This window comes from Sus scrofa, chromosome 2, assembly GCF_054392235.1.
Source record: "Sus scrofa isolate SSC_HxYL_T2T_F1_AM1 chromosome 2, Sscrofa_HxYL_maternal_Yorkshire_Landrace_v2.0, whole genome shotgun sequence".
Lineage (NCBI taxonomy): Eukaryota > Metazoa > Chordata > Mammalia > Artiodactyla > Suidae > Sus > Sus scrofa.
In genome coordinates this window covers 70704257-70719076 of record NC_139384.1, presented here as the reverse complement: position 1 = coordinate 70719076, position 14820 = coordinate 70704257, and the positions used below count along the sequence as shown (strand labels likewise).

General features: G+C 39.2%; 2 protein-coding genes across 2 annotated transcripts; both read left to right on the top strand.

Moving 5' to 3' along the window:
- The first annotated feature begins 6748 nt into the window (after window positions 1-6748).
- Window positions 6749-7690, top strand: LOC100525684 (olfactory receptor 10H4-like). Its single transcript, XM_003123464.3, has one exon. It carries the CDS (start codon window positions 6749-6751, stop codon window positions 7688-7690), a length of 942 nt encoding a protein of 313 aa, XP_003123512.1.
- A 5588-nt stretch (window positions 7691-13278) lies between these two features.
- Window positions 13279-14220, top strand: LOC100525859 (olfactory receptor 10H4-like). Its single transcript, XM_003123465.2, has one exon. The coding sequence runs from the start codon at window positions 13375-13377 to the stop codon at window positions 14218-14220; it is 846 nt and encodes a 281-aa protein (XP_003123513.2). The 5' UTR covers window positions 13279-13374.
- The last annotated feature ends 600 nt before the right edge of the window (window positions 14221-14820 follow it).

Below are 14820 nucleotides of genomic sequence, written 5' to 3'. Positions count from 1 at the left end.
GCTTTTATTCATTCCCCTACCCCAGTCCTTTTTCTGAGCATTTCTTCATTCACCTGCGTAACACCCTTCTGTGATTTCTCTGCTCACATCCTTTGCTCATATCTGTATTGAGGTTGCTACTTCTTGCTTATTCTTCTCGATGGTGTTCCCTTTTCGGTTTTAGACAATGCAAATGATCTTGTCCCAGTTTTCCATCTGCCTATTAACTCAATTCAGGATATGCTTTGTGGAACGGAAATTCAAAATTTTGATGTTTTCATGTCTTTTTAAAATCACCTTGCAGTCTGTGCTTTAGAAAGTTTGTTTAGGAAGTCCTTCTCCACTGCTAGATCGACAAGGTAATTCTCATACACGTTTTCCTATTAACTCTGCGGTTTCTATTTCATATTTATGTCTTGAATACATCTGGATTCCACCTTTGCATGTGGTCTTGGGCAGAAATTCAGATGTACTTTGCTTCATAAAAGGAGCTGTTTTCCCACCACAAACAAGTAAATGGTGCCCCTTTTCCTTTCATTTGTGTTGCCACATTTACCATATATAATGTTTGGAAAAATAGTGGGGTGTCTTCTGAGATATCCAACCAATTTAACCAGTGTCTTTATCTGTTCTTGGCTCACATTAAAAAAAAATGGCTATGACCCTACAATGTGTCACAATACCTAGAAGGATGTATTGCTCTTGTTTACTCCAATTTATACAATTAGTACAGTTTTGCACGGGCTTTATATTTAGAGGAAATTTAGTATAGTTGTTAAATTTACAATCCATTCGCTGGAATTGTAAATGCAATTGTACTGACAGTATTATCTGAGGAAAAAGTGACATCATTACTATATTAGTTCATCCCATCCAAAAGTATAGCCTTTTCCGTGTATTCAGATCCTCCTCTACATTTTTCTTATTGCCTAAATTTTTGTCTTTGTAGGTTTTGCATGTTTTTGGCTAAATCCTAGATATTTTAGGAGTTCCCATCGTGGCTCAGTGGTTAATGAATCTGGCTAGGAACCATGAGGTTGTGGGTTCAATCCCTGGCCTCGCTCAGTAGGTTGCAGTGAGCTGTGGTGTAGGTTGCAGACGTGGCTCGGATCCTGCTGGCTCTGGCTCTGGCGTAGGCCAGCGGCTACAGCTCCAATTAAATCCCTAGCCTGGGAACCTCCATATGCCACAGGAGTGGCCCTAGAAAAGACACACACACACAAAAATCCTAGATATTTCATATCAAAGCTTTCCAAATTGTGATATGAGGACCTCTGGAGGTCCCAGGACCCTTGCTGGAGGGCCTTAGTTTCCTAATATATAGAATGTATTTTTGTCATATGCTTCAGGTAAAACATATTGCCACAGACTAAAGGAAGAACTGGGCACCAGCATCAGGTTGCCTCCCATCGGGCCAGACATTGAATGTATTTGCAAAAACGTAAAACCAGGCCAGTATCCTCACTACTTAATTTTTGGAAATGTAGTTACTTTCCAAAAAATGTTATTATGGTAAAATGTAATAGGCTTATTACTGTTATTTTAAATGTGCTAATACTAAATATTTTAAAAGATTCTCAGATTCAATTTTTTTTTTTTTTTGGTCTTTTTAGCTATTTCTTGGGCTGCTCCTGCGGCATATGGAGGTTCCCAGGCTAGGGGTCGAATCAGAGCTGTAGCCACTGGCCTACGCCAGAGCCACAGCAACACGGGATCCGAGCTCCATCTGCAACCTACAGCACAGCTCACGGCAACGCCGGATTGTTAACCCACTGAGCAAGGGCAGGGACCGAACCCGCAACCTCATGGTTCCTAGTGGGATTCGTTAACCACTGCGCCACGACGGGAACTCCTCAGATTCTATTTTTAAAATGTCAAGATGGATAGTTATGACTCTTCCAAACCAAAGCCCTTTTCGGAACTCACTAATTTTTAATAGTAAGGGGATCCTAAGAACAAAATGTTTACGGGATTTTTTTTCTTTGGAGTTTGTGTTACTATTGGGAGCCTTATCCTACTTAACTTAAATTCTATGTCTTGAACGATAATTACTGGTGGAATACCATGAGATATATGATGCTTTGGGGGAGTTGATCTTGCCATCTGAAGCATCGTGCTTCTTTTGTTCTGTATACTGCTTCTTGATTCTTTCACCTTCTCTAGGTACACAGTCGTGTTTCTTCCCTTCCAACCTTGTATACCTTCTCTCTTTTTCTTTCCTTACAGCACTGCTCATGGCTTTCAATTCCATGTTAAAGAGCAGCAGACACGGTAAGTAACCTTGGATTCTTGTTCCTAAAATAGTGTATCTAAAGTTCCCCTTTAATAAACCATTTGCTAGTGTATCTAAAGTTCCCCTTTAATAAACCTTTAAGGTGTGTTTAAAATTGAAGTGTAGTCGATTTACAATATTATTTGAGTTTCTGGTGTACAGCATAGTGAGGTAGTATTGTTACAGATTATACCCCATTCAAAGTTATTATAAGACAATGGCTGTAATTCCCTGTCCTATGCAATATGTCTTGGTTGTTTATCTATTTTATACATAGGAGTTTGTATCTCTCAATCCCATATCCTTAATTTTCCCCTCCCCCATTTAGTCTCATCTTTGGTAACCACTAGTTTGTTTTCTGTATCTGTGAGTCTGCTTCCGTTTTGCATACACATTTGTTTGTATTATTATTTAGAGTCCACATATAAGTGACATCATGTAGTATATGTCTTTCTCTGTCAGACTTATTTCACTAAGTGTAATATTCTCTAGGTCCATCCACATTCCTGCAAATGGCAGAATTCCATTCTCTTTTATGGCTGAATAATATTCCGTTGTGCAAATTAGTAGTATTATTAATCTTCTTATGCTCTCCATATGTCTGCCGGTGGGAACTTGAGTTGCTTCCAACTCTTGGCTGTTTTAAACAGTGCTGCCATAAACCTTGAGGTACATGTATCTATTCAAACTAGTGTTTCCATTTCTTCCAGATATATACCCAAGAATGAAATTGCTGGATGATATGGTAGTTCTCTTTTTAGTTTATTAGGGACCCTCCATAACATTTTCCACAGTGGCTGTGCCAATTTACATTCCCACTAACAGTGTACAGGTGTTTCCTTTCCTCCACATCATCCCCAATATTTGTTATTTGTAGACTCTGATGACAACCATTCTGACAGGTGTAAGGTGATATCCCTTGTTGTTATAATTTGTATTTCTCTAATAACCAGTGAAGTCGAGCGTGTTTTCGCATTCCTGTCAGCCATCTGTATATCTACTTTGGGAAAAGGTCTATACAGGTTTTCTGCCTATTTTTTGATTAGGTTGTTTGTTTCTTGATATTGAGTTGTATGAGCTATTTGTATAGTTTGGGTAGTAACCCCTTGCTGGTCATAGTATTTGCAAATGTTTTCTCCTATTCCATAAGTTGTCTTTTTGTCTTGTTGATGGGTTCCTTTGCTGTGCAAAAGCTTTTCAGTTTAATGAGGTCTCCATCTGTTTAATTTTGCTTTTGTTTCTTTTGCCTTAAGAGACAGATCAAAAAAAAAAATCACTACAGTTTATGTCAAAGAGTGTTTTTCCTATGTTTTCTTCTAGAGCTTTCGTGCTTTCCAGTCCTACATTTAGGTCTTTAATCCATTCTGAGTTTATTTTTGTGATGTTGTTAGGGAATCTCCTAATTTCATTCTTTTACATGTAGCTGTCTAGTTTTCCCAGCACCACTTACGGAATGGAATTTTCTCCATTGTATACTCTTGACTCTTTTGTCATCGATTAATGGAACATAGGTGCATGTGTTTATTTCTAGGCTCGCTGTTCTGTTCCATTGATCTCTATGTCTATTTTGGTGCCAGCACCTGCAGTACATATACTTCACCTAGCTAAGAAAGTCCCCTTCCATGACATGTTGCAAGCAAGCTTTTTAAAAATCATCAGTAGATGTACATGTATTATATGATTATTTGGTAGATATAACACTAAGACCATGTTATATGTCAATTTACAATTCTATGTGTCAATTTTTAAAAATCGTAAATAGTCCATGTAACCAGCTATAATGGAAAAAATAAAAATCATTACAAATAAATCAATAAATATCATAAATAGGACTTGAATTTTAGAAAAATATATCCCTACCTTGATTAAAATAATTATGATTTTTCTGTTGTGGTGTGTTTACCTGATTAGTCTATGATAAGTTTTCTGATGCTGAGCCATCCTTGTCATTCATGGGAGAAGCCAAAGTCACCTTCTTGTAATATGCTAGTTCTGAGAAACCATTGGATTTGACCAGGTTATGTCTTTTGAATTAAAAAATCTTTATGGATCAGTGAAATGGGCCCATAATTGTCTTATTAACAGTCTACATTCTAGTTTAGAATCAAATTGCATTAGCCTAACAGGATAGAGTGAGACTATTTCATGTTTTTCTGGTTTTTAAGAATGAGTATAAGACACTCATCAATTTTCCCTTTAACGTTTGAGAGAGAGATCACTTGTAAACCCACTGGGGTCAAGGATATTGGGGAGGGGGGAAACAGCATTTCATTAACCTTCTCAATGTCTTTAAAATTTACTTGAGTCTCCAGAGTCACTATTTTCTCTTGAAGTAGATTTGAAATTTTAAAGATTTCTAAGAACTTAGTCTACTGTTTCAAATTTGCCAACATGTTTTTCTTACTATTTTTATTTAAAAAATCCAAACGCCTGTAGTTATTTCTCAGTTTTAGTTTTTGTGTTGTCTTATTGGCATCGTCACCTTCTTTCTAACTTATTAATGTTCTCCAAGAACCTTATTTTTATCTTATTAAACATGACTTTCTTCTTCATAAAGTTTCCTCTATAAATATATTTAGAGCTGTATTTTTCTTTCATAGTACTTTTAGCTTAAAATTTGACATTAGTTAACTTGAATTATTTTATTGCAAATGTATTAAAATTTATGTTTTACTATTGTAGCAAAAGATTACTTAATAATATACCAGGTTTCCAAACACAGGGAGTTTGCAAAGCAACTCCTCTATCAATTGATACTTTTAGTTCACTATGATCTACATCATATTTATAATTAAATTCATGGAAAAAATTTTGATGCCCTTAAGATAAGATCAATTTTTGTAAAAGTCCCCTGTATGCTTAAAAGTGTTTAATTTCTCTTTGTTGAAGAGTCAAAATATCACCAATACCTAATGTCTACATATTATTCATTGCATTGTAGTTAATAGTTCATAAATTGCCTTTCTAGACTCTGTGAAAATGTCTGACTACAAATTCCATCGATCTATCTAGACATGATTCAGCTCTTTCTATCTGTTTCACTGAAGTTGTGTTGATTGTTTTTTACTTACTATTCCAGAGTATGTCGTTTCATAGGTTAATTATATTTAAACCAATTGCTATGCTGTGCTTCTATACTTAATAAAATATCCTTCTCTTTCTCTTGGAGTGTGTGTGCATGTTGTGTATTTTTAATCTCAGTATGCATTTGAATGGAGAATGTTTTTCTTTATAGCCAAAATAACAAGGTCACATTTAAAATTATGGAGTCCCTGCTTGACGCAGTGGGTTAAGGATCTGGCATTGCTGCAGCTATGGTGTGGGTTGCAGCTGTAGCTCAGATTTGATCCCTGGCCCAGGAACTTCCATAAGCCTGGGTGTCGCCAAAAAGAAAAAAAGAAAAAATTAATAACTCAATTAATAATAATCTCATATTATTTATACCTAAAATTATTCATTCATGCCATAATCAAAGTTTTTCTGTTGCCTGAAAATTAATGTATACCTGTTTATCTAGATCAGTATCCAAGCTAGTACCCTATATTATATCTCATTGTTATGTCCCTTGAATTTCTCTATATTCTTTCAATGACCCTGGTATCCATGATACTAGATCATCTGTTCTACAACATTTTCCACCTTGGAATTGTCTGATTGCTTCCTCATGGTGTCATTTAGCTTGTTCCTCCATCCTTTGGACAGTGAACCTTCATTTTGGCAATAGTGGGCACATGTGCCATCTGACCGAGTCATCTATTTAACGTTAGCCTATTACTCACTGAAAGTTTCATTTCACATTGGCACAAATGTCCTAAGCTTGACTTCTTTTCCAGACCATTTCTCCAGGGAAGCCTGATGTTTTTGAGTGGCAGATGTTAATGGTCATATTATACTTATTTAAATTTCATTTTCTGTGTTTTCAACTTTACTGTCTCAGCGGTCACTTGATACATAGTTACCTGGTATAGATATTCTTCCATCCTTTTATCTGCAAACTTTCTGTTCAGCTCACTTAGAATGGTAAATATGTATATGAAACAACCTAGAAAAATGAGTACCTACAAAAGTATTAAAATAAGTACATATGTGTTAAATCATCAGTTAAACAACAAAGACTCTTAGAGGAAAAAAGTTAGAACCCTAAGATCCAAATAAATGTTTTTTCTAGAACATGTGACCTTGATTGTCTATGTCTGATTTCAGTATTTCCAAAAATGTAAACTTTTCATTTTTTAGTCACTGTTGATGCAAATCCACCTGTCGAACTGTGTCATAATTTATTAGTATACAAATCTCATTTTGTTTTAATCACATTAGTAAATGATAACAACTATTACAATTTAATCCATCTTACTGATAAAGATTTTGGGACCCAGACAAGTCAAGCAAATATTTAAATAGCACAGAGTATTTCACCTGCCCTTTAATCTATGTTAGAGCCTATGATTTAACCACTGTGGCTTCATTCTGTGTCTGATCTCACTAGGGCCAGATTTCATGACTGATCAGAACCACAGCACAGTGTCTGAATTCATCCTCATCGGCTTCTCCAACTTCCCTCAGCAGCTCCTGCCCACCTTCTTCCTGCTCTACCTGCTGATGTACCTGTTCACGCTGCTGGGGAACCTCCTCATCATGACCACCATCTGGAGGGAACACAGTCTCCACACACCCATGTACCTCTTCCTGTGTGCCCTCTCCACCTCTGAGATTCTTTTCACGGTTGCCATCACCCCTCGCATGCTGGTCGACATGCTCTCCACCTACCGCTCCATCTCCTTCACGGCCTGTGCCAGCCAGATGTTTTTCTCCTTCACGTTCGGCTTCACCCACTCCTTCCTGCTCATGATCATGGGCTATGACCGCTATGTGGCCATCTGCCACCCCCTTCGCTACAACGTGCTCATGAGCACACGTGACTGTGCCCGTCTTGTGTCCTGGTCCTGGGCTGGTGGCTCAGTCATGGGGATGATGGTGACAATGATAGTTTTCCACCTCACCTTCTGTGGGTCTAATGAAATCCACCATTTTGCCTGCCATGTTCTTGCTCTCTTGAAGTTGGCCTGTGGGAATGAGACATCTTCTGTCACCTTGGGTGTGATCCTAGTATGTGTCACAGCCCTGATGGGGTGTTTATTCCTCATTGTTCTCTCCTATGTCTTCATCGTGGCTGCTATCTTGAGGATCCCCTCTGCTGAGGGCCGGCACAAGACCTTCTCCACCTGCGTCTCCCACCTCACCATAGTTATTGTGCACTACGGTTTTGCCTCCATCATCTATCTCAAGCCCAAGGGCCCCCGTTCTATGGACAGTAACACTCTGATGGCCACCACCTATACAGTCTTCACCCCCTTTCTGAGCCCAATCATTTTCAGCCTCCGGAATAAGGAGCTGAAGAATGCCATAAAGAAAAACTATCTCAGGAAATTCTTTCCCTGAAGCTGCTGGTGAGCAGATTGGTGTTGGGAAAATATCAAAGAAATGCCAGGATCATATCTGTCTCCAAAGAACTGTGGTAGGGATTCCGTTGTGTTAAAATACTGACACCCCATCGGAGTTTTATGTATACTAGTGATTTGTTTCTCTTCATTTCTTTGCCACCCTCTTGCCACTATGATGTCTCATTTATGACCAAGTGTGATGAACTCCCTCCCACTCTCTATGCCTTAGAATGGGTTGTATTTATAGGAAGGTAGGGAGTAGGATATGAATGAGTGTTGGTTCTGAAGCTCTTGGTTCTTCCTGAATGGACAAGCAACAGAAGACTTTATTTTTCTCTGTCCTCACCAATATAAGATGAAAAATAATAACATAATATAATAATAAAAAACATCAAGAATTGAGAATTTTTAAATATCAAGCACCATGCCCAGTGTTTTATAATCATCCTTTTAGTTAGAAGAAATGTAAAGAAAGAAACTATTTGTCACCAAGGAAATTGTTTCCTAATTACAAGGCTACTGGCACATGAGATATGAAAAAGAAGAAAGAGAAGGGAAGAAGAGGGAGGGAGGGAAAGTAAGAGAGAAACACAGAGAGCGATTTGGAGGTGAGAGAGAAGATAAGGAGAAGGGAAGAGGTGAAGAAGGGTCAGTGGTTAGATAAGAATATAGACATTTTAAAGGGGGTTTTATGTCATATCTGCGGAAAGCTTTTCCCCTTTCCACCACACAAAACATTCAGTGAAACATAAATTTTCATTGTTGGTTAACATCGCATCTATTTGGGGAGTGCCTTGAAGAGCAGAGTGCTGTCTCAGGATGGCACAAAGACAGGTCAGAGGCTACCTATGGGAACCTTCACTGTGCAGATGGGAAATGTGCAGATGGTGAAGGTCACAAAACCCGTGAATAAATGGAGACGCACAGATGTTTGTTTCTGCCCAGCTCCCACTCTGGTCTTTGGGACTGAGGATCCAGGAAGGCGGTTTTTTGTGGAACTCAGTTGGTAACTCAAAGGCAATGTCACCCGTTTGGGTTAGAAACAAAGATGCTTTACAAGGATAAACCTGCAGCCAATGCATTAGCACACAAAAGGCATTCTTATCAGAGGGTCGGAAACCAAGGACAACACCAAAATATGTATATTGGTTGGCAGCACAGGGAAGCATCATCAAATGTCAGACTGGCTGGATGAATCACCAGGACAGTGTAAATATGGAAGAATTTGACTGGGAAGAGAGGTGTGGCCATCTGGTTTGGCCAGAAGGCAGTGAGGCCTTAAATTACCCAATATAAACAAGTCTCCAAGACCCAGCTCCAAAGTACCCTTGTCTGAGAAGCCCTCCAGCTGCCTTTACCCCAGGGTAGAGCCCTGGATGCCCCCTTGGGACTCCTCCAGCTCCCGCCTTTCCTCTGACCCTGCCTTGACCCCAAGATAAAAAGGGCATCTGGGCCCAATCCAGTTTTCCACGTGACTGGGAGCCCCTCAGCCCTCAGCGTGGGATGGGGTCTCTGGGCAGAGAGAGGCAGCAGGGAGTCCTTTTACGTGTTGATAGCTGGAAGAAGCTTTAGAGGCAGCAGGCCCCTGAAAGGGCCCTTGAGATCCCTCCTGGCCTCTCCAGACCCTGAGGAAAAACTCCTCCAGGCTGGCATCCTGAAGAGGCCCCAGGGAGCAGCCAGCTGGGAAGGCTGCAGTGGAGATAAAGCAGACAGCATCTGTTCTAGGAGGTCTGATCCCACACCTGCCTGTGGGTACCCCTGACGGCATCAAGTAGGAGAGCTTCTTTTGCTGTCTCCTGCTGGCTGCTTCATGGAAGAGGCAGAGCAGGCTGAGGGCAGGAGGGAGAGGGTAGGAAGGTAGAATCCTACAGCTGTGGGTAGCACTGCCCAGGCTGGGGATGGGGTCAGTCCCAGAGTGCAGGGCAGTAAGAGAAGAGCTAATCCTTGGGAGGCTGCCTGGGGTCTTCTCGGCTTGCCCATCTGGTCCCTCGTTCTCACTCAGTGGTGGGGCCCTTTGCAGCTCCCAAGTCAGTGGTTCTCGGTTCTCAGACCAGGGGCTTTGGATTTTCACGATTCTGGCGAATTCCTAGCTCTTTTATAACAGGTTTTCAAAGTGTGATACGAAGACCTCTGGGGGTCCCTGAGACATTTTCTGGGTGTCCACAAAGTCCTCGCTCTTTCAAGTACGCATGAGGATATTTTTCATCATCTACATCAATGAAAACATCCTTGAATGAAGAAGCAGACACGGGTATCAGGTTGTCTCCTACAAGGCAGACATTCAGATGCATTTGCAAAAATGTGCAACAAAGCCACTCTTCTCACTAAAAGTTTTCTCCAAAGTGTTTTTACTTTTCTAAAAGTGTTACTTATGTTACCATGTACTAGGCTTATTATTTTTCTTTTAAATGTACTAAAAACTAAATAGTTTTAAAGACTCTCAGTTTTAATTTCTAACATAGTAAAAATTGATACTTATAACCCACCCTCACAAAAACCCTTTAGTGGCCTCAACAGTTTTTGAGTGTAAAAGGATCCTGAGACAAAAATGCTTCAGAGCTGTCTATCTGTAGTTTGTTTCACTCTTTGGAGTCTTCTCGTAACTTTAACTTCAACTACCTACTTGGAATGATTTTTACTGGTATCATACCATGGAAAATGCTATGTTCTTTGGAAGTTGATCTTGCCTTCTGCAGCCCTGAGCTCTCTTACTGTTCCAACATATTACATCCTGATCCTTTTATCTCTTCTGGGGAGATGCTCAGGTCTCTTCCCTTCCAGTTCTTATACGTCTGCTTTCTTTTTGTTTCCTTGCAGCACCACTCATGTCTTTCAGTTCCATGTTAAAGAGCAGCAGATTCAGTGAGTAAACTTGGCTTGTTCCTGCTCCTAAAATAAGGCATCTAGTTTTCCCTTCAGTGTACTTTTTGCTGGTTTTGTGCTATATATTCTTTATCTAGCTAGGAAAGTTTCCTTCCCTGACATGTTACAAAGCTGTTTAAAAAAAAAAAAAAATCCTGCATAAGGGTCGAGTTTCAGAAAATTATTCCTACCTTGAAGGAGATAAATGTACAGTTTTTCTCTTTTAGTTTGTTCATGTGAAGAGTCACATGATAGGTTACCTGATGCTGAACACTGCTTGTCATTCATGGGATAAACCAAATCTACATGATCATTATACACTATGTTTAATAACCACGAGACTTGACTGGATGATGTCTAATTGTGGGTTTTAAAATCTGCATGGGTAGATGCAATGAGTCCCTAATTATCTTTTCTTAAAAATATTCTTACCTGTTTTTCAAATCAATATTTTCTGACAGTATTCTTACCTGGTTTTCACCATCTTACCTGATGAAATAACCTGGGGAATTTCACATATTTTTCTATTTGTTGAGAACATGTGGAAGACACTCATCAACTGCTCCATAGAAGTTTAAGAGAGCTCATTTGCAAACTCACTTTGGCCAATAATTTTAGGGAAGGACAGTCTTTAATTAATATTTTTGAAAATTATTTATTTATTTATTTATTTATTACTATTAAAGTATAGTTGATTTATAATATTTCTGATGAACAACAAAGTAACCCAATCACAGACATTTCCCTGTGCTTTATAGTAGGATCCCTTTGCCCATCCATTCCAAATATAACCGTTTGCATCCCTAAAAACCCCCAAATGCCCATCCATCCCTTTCCCTCCCAGGAGCTACAAGTCTGCTCTTCTTGGCCATGATCTGTTCCTGTTTTTTGTTTTCTTGTTTATTTGTTTGTTATTTTAGATAGGACCATCTGGTCCATATTTAATTTTCCATCAATAAGTGATATATCATATGTTATTTTTCTTTAACTAGTACTTTAAAAATACATATGTGTGTACCTGAGATCCTAATTTTTTCTTGTGCTACTTTCAGAATTTTACATTCTTCTAAAAATTCTTTCATTTCATCTATGGTTTCATATTTGTTACCATATTTTCTTAATGTTTTTCTTAATTTCAAATACTCATTAGTTTTGTACTTATTTCCCAATTTTAATATCATGGGTTTTTTTTTATTGGTGTCTTCTCCTTCTTTCTACCTTATTAATCATTTGCAATAACCTAACCTTGACTTTAAGCACAATTTCTTGGATAAAATTTCTTGATAAATACACTTAAACTTGCACATTTTGCTTCATCTTTATTTCAGACTAAAATTCCAACATTTGATGATTAAATTATTTCATTAGAAGTAATTCTTAATTTATTTTATCATTTACTCTTGAAAAAAAAGATTATTTACTTAATTATTTAGCTTCCAAATATATTGGGTTGTTTCTTTTCTACTGTGTTATAATCTTAGTGTTATAATCTATATAATATTTAGAGTTTTCAGTTGATGGGGGAATATTTTATGTGTAATAGCAGGTCAATTTTTGTGAGAGTTCTCTGAATGATTGAACAAAATATTTATTTCTGCTGTCTAAAGGGTCTAAAAAGGAGTTCCCTTTGAGGCTCAGTGGTTAATGAATCCGACTAAGAACAATGAGGTTGCGGGTTTGATCCCTGGCCTTGCTCAGTGGGTGAAGGATCCAGCGTTGCTGTGAGCTATGGTGTAGGTTGCAGACGCAGCTCAGATCCCGCATTGCTGTGGCTCTGGCATAAACTTGGCAGCTACAGCTCTGATTCGACCCCTAGCCTGGGAACCTCCATATGCCGTGGGTGTGGCCCTAGAAAAGGCAAAAAGGCAATAAATAAAGAAATAAATAGTCTAATAATATGTGAGTACTAACATTTGAATGTGATTAACTGCATTGTAATAATAATTGCCTAAATTGAATTTTTGAACTCTGTTAAGATTTATTTTTTCTTTCAGTTTTATGGAGATATAATTGATAAATCACTCTGCACATTTAAGGGGGACAGCATAATGTCTTCGTTTACATACACTGCACAATGATTACCAATGTAAACTTAGTTAATGCATCATCTCAAAGATGCAAGAAAAAAGACAGCAAAAGAAAAAAGTTTCTTTTCCTTGTCTTGAGAAATTTTCACATCTGTTCTCTTAGCAACTTGCAAAAATGCAATACAGCAACATTAACAGTAATCAGCATGCTGTACTTCACATGCCCAGTACTTATCCTTTTTATTAAAATTTCTATTAAAGCAGAGTTGATTTATAATGTTGTACCAATTTCTGTTGTACAGCAAAGTGACCCAGTCATATATATATCATATGTATATTTTCTAGAACAGGCACATTATTCAAGAAACATAGCTCTGATGGCCTATGTCTGCCTTTAGTTGGTCCAAAAAATGGGAGCATTTCTTTATTTTAGTCACAGGTAAAAAGAACCCAGTGGTTACACTATGTCTTAAGCCCTTAATGTGCTGATCTCATTTTACCTGTGTCACAATGCTGAACAGTAAGAACTTGTATGATTTACTCCATCTTACTGATGAAGATGGTGAGACCCAGACCAATTAAGGGAATATTTAATAGCACCTGACTCTTCAGTGGCCACTTCATCTACATTAGAATTTGTTTTAATTATGGTGCCTTCATTCTGTTTCTGATCTCAACAGATGTAGGATCACTGTCTGCTCAGAACTATAGCACAGTGTCTGAATTCATCCTCATCGGCTTCTCCAACTTCCCTCAGCAGCTCCTGCCCACCTTCTTCCTGCTCTACCTGCTGATGTACCTGTTCACGCTGCTGGGGAACCTCCTCATCATGACCACCATCTGGAGGGAGCACAGTCTCCACACACCCATGTACCTCTTCCTGTGTGCCCTCTCTACCTCTGAGATTCTCTTCACTGTCGCTGTCACCCCTCGCATGCTGGTTGACATGCTCTCCACCCACCACAGCATCTCCTTTGTGGCCTGTGCCAGCCAGATGTTTTTCTCCTTCACGTTCGGCTTCACCCACTCCTTCCTGCTCATGATCATGGGCTATGACCGCTATGTGGCCATCTGCCACCCCCTTCGCTACAACGTGCTCATGAGCACACGTGACTGTGCCCGTCTTGTGTCCTGGTCCTGGGCTGGTGGCTCAGTCATGGGGATGATGGTGACAATGATAGTTTTCCACCTCACCTTCTGTGGGTCTAATGAAATCCACCATTTTGCCTGCCATGTGCTTGCTCTCTTGAAGTTGGCCTGTGGGAAAGAGACATCTTCTGTCACCTTGGGTGTGATCCTAGTATGTGTCACAGCCCTGATGGGGTGTTTATTCCTCATTGTTCTCTCCTATGTCTTCATCGTGGCTGCTATCTTGAGGATCCCCTCTGCTGAGGGCCGGCACAAGACCTTCTCCACCTGTGTCTCCCACCTCACCATAGTTATTGTGCACTACGGTTTTGCCTCCATCATCTACCTCAAGCCCAAGGGCCCCCGTTCTATGGACAGTAACACTCTGATGGCCACCACCTATACAGTCTTCACCCCCTTTCTGAGCCCAATCATTTTCAGCCTCCGGAATAAGGAGCTGAAGAATGCCATAAAGAAAAGCTTTCACAGAAAATTCTCTCCAAGTTCCTGAACAATTTGGAGGTAGAGAAATATGAAGGAAGAGCTGGGAATGTAATGTCTGTCTCCTTAGAACTGCTGTAAGGATTCAGCTAAGTGAATATACCCACAATCCACAGGAGTTTGATACATACTAGCTATTTGTTTCTCCTCAATTTGTTTGTCTCCTTCTTGTATGGGTTTGAGTTATCATGATTTCTTGTTACACCTGATGTGATGAACTTCATCTCATCATCCATGCCTTAGAATTGTTATCTATCTATAGACAGTTGGCCGAGCATGTGATACTTGTGTCCGGGCCCTGATGCACGTGGTTCTTCCTGAGTGGATAAGCAAGAGAAGACTTTATTTCTCTCCTACCCGTATAAGAAAAAGAATAACATAAAGATAGTAATAATACCACCCAAGCACTGAGTAATTTTATGTATGAAGAAATGTGTCCAAAGCCTTTTAATTATTATCATCCTTGTTATAACAATTGTAAACTAAGAAAACTGCCTGTTTCCAGAATAATGGTTTACTATTTTCATGTCCTTACTGCCTCTGGAAGGGATAGATCTGAAGCAAGTTTTTGTATGTTGAGCTGATCTGGGTGAGGGATGCCAGAATTTAA

What these genes read in the sequence shown, in the direction of transcription:
- LOC100525684 (XM_003123464.3), top strand. Translation starts at nt 6,749, where the DNA reads ATGACTGATCAGAACCACAGCACAGTGTCTGAATTCATCCTCATCGGC.
- LOC100525859 (XM_003123465.2), top strand. Translation starts at nt 13,375, where the DNA reads ATGTACCTGTTCACGCTGCTGGGGAACCTCCTCATCATGACCACCATC.